This window comes from Cariama cristata, unplaced genomic scaffold, assembly GCF_000690535.1.
Source record: "Cariama cristata isolate BGI_N322 unplaced genomic scaffold, ASM69053v1 scaffold16188, whole genome shotgun sequence".
In the NCBI taxonomy this organism is placed as follows: domain Eukaryota; kingdom Metazoa; phylum Chordata; class Aves; order Cariamiformes; family Cariamidae; genus Cariama; species Cariama cristata.
In genome coordinates this window covers 1-621 of record NW_009630782.1, presented here as the reverse complement: position 1 = coordinate 621, position 621 = coordinate 1, and the positions used below count along the sequence as shown (strand labels likewise).

General features: G+C 51.7%; 1 protein-coding gene across 1 annotated transcript in view; it reads right to left on the bottom strand.

The window, feature by feature from the left end:
• NCAPD2 (non-SMC condensin I complex, subunit D2) overlaps positions 1 to 205 on the bottom strand; it is a gene marked incomplete at both ends in the record, with an annotated part of 17,441 nt that extends 17,236 nt beyond the window's left edge. The window contains one exon of the mRNA XM_009705706.1: positions 24 to 205. Within this exon, the coding sequence (XP_009704008.1) occupies positions 24 to 205 (182 nt within the window). The remainder of the gene's footprint in view (positions 1 to 23) is intronic.
• Positions 206 to 621: the final 416 nt, after the last annotated feature.

The window sequence follows — 621 nt, the reverse complement described above, 5'->3', positions numbered from 1 at the left end:
CCGCCCCGAGTCCCCTCACCTACCTTCCCACCAGGATCCACCTCCAACAAACCACTTTTGCAGGTTTCCATTTCAAAGGCGTCCACCAGGCCAGTCAGCAAGTAGCAGTTCATCTTGAGAGCGTTGAGGTGATCAGCACGGTCTGCATGGCTCAGCCCAGAATCACCCAAGACGGCAGGAAGTTCATTGGAATGATGGGACACCACTGAAGAGAGGCAGAAAGTCATGAGTATCCCTTGCCAGGCTCCTCAGTCATCCTCTCTTTTGGAGACTTAGAGCAGTCATCAGATTACCAAAGACATGTGCTCACATCTCACCAGCTGTAACATGGGCTGCCCCCTGCAACCCAAACCTTGGATGCGCTGTCCTATCCTATCCCCACAGCCCCTCGTCAGCTCATAGAAACACTCACTCAGAGCTAACGCATCCCAAAGATGTATTTTCCAGGGACGCAGGGCAGGGGATTTTATGTCGGCCTGCCCTTACAGCGAACACGCATAGCTCAGCATTGTCCACCAAGATTACAGACCCGTATTACTGGAATGGGCTGAGGGTGCAACCCAGCTGGTCAAGTCACATTAGCCTTTATATCATCATTAAGCTGCTAAAAGAAAGCAACCT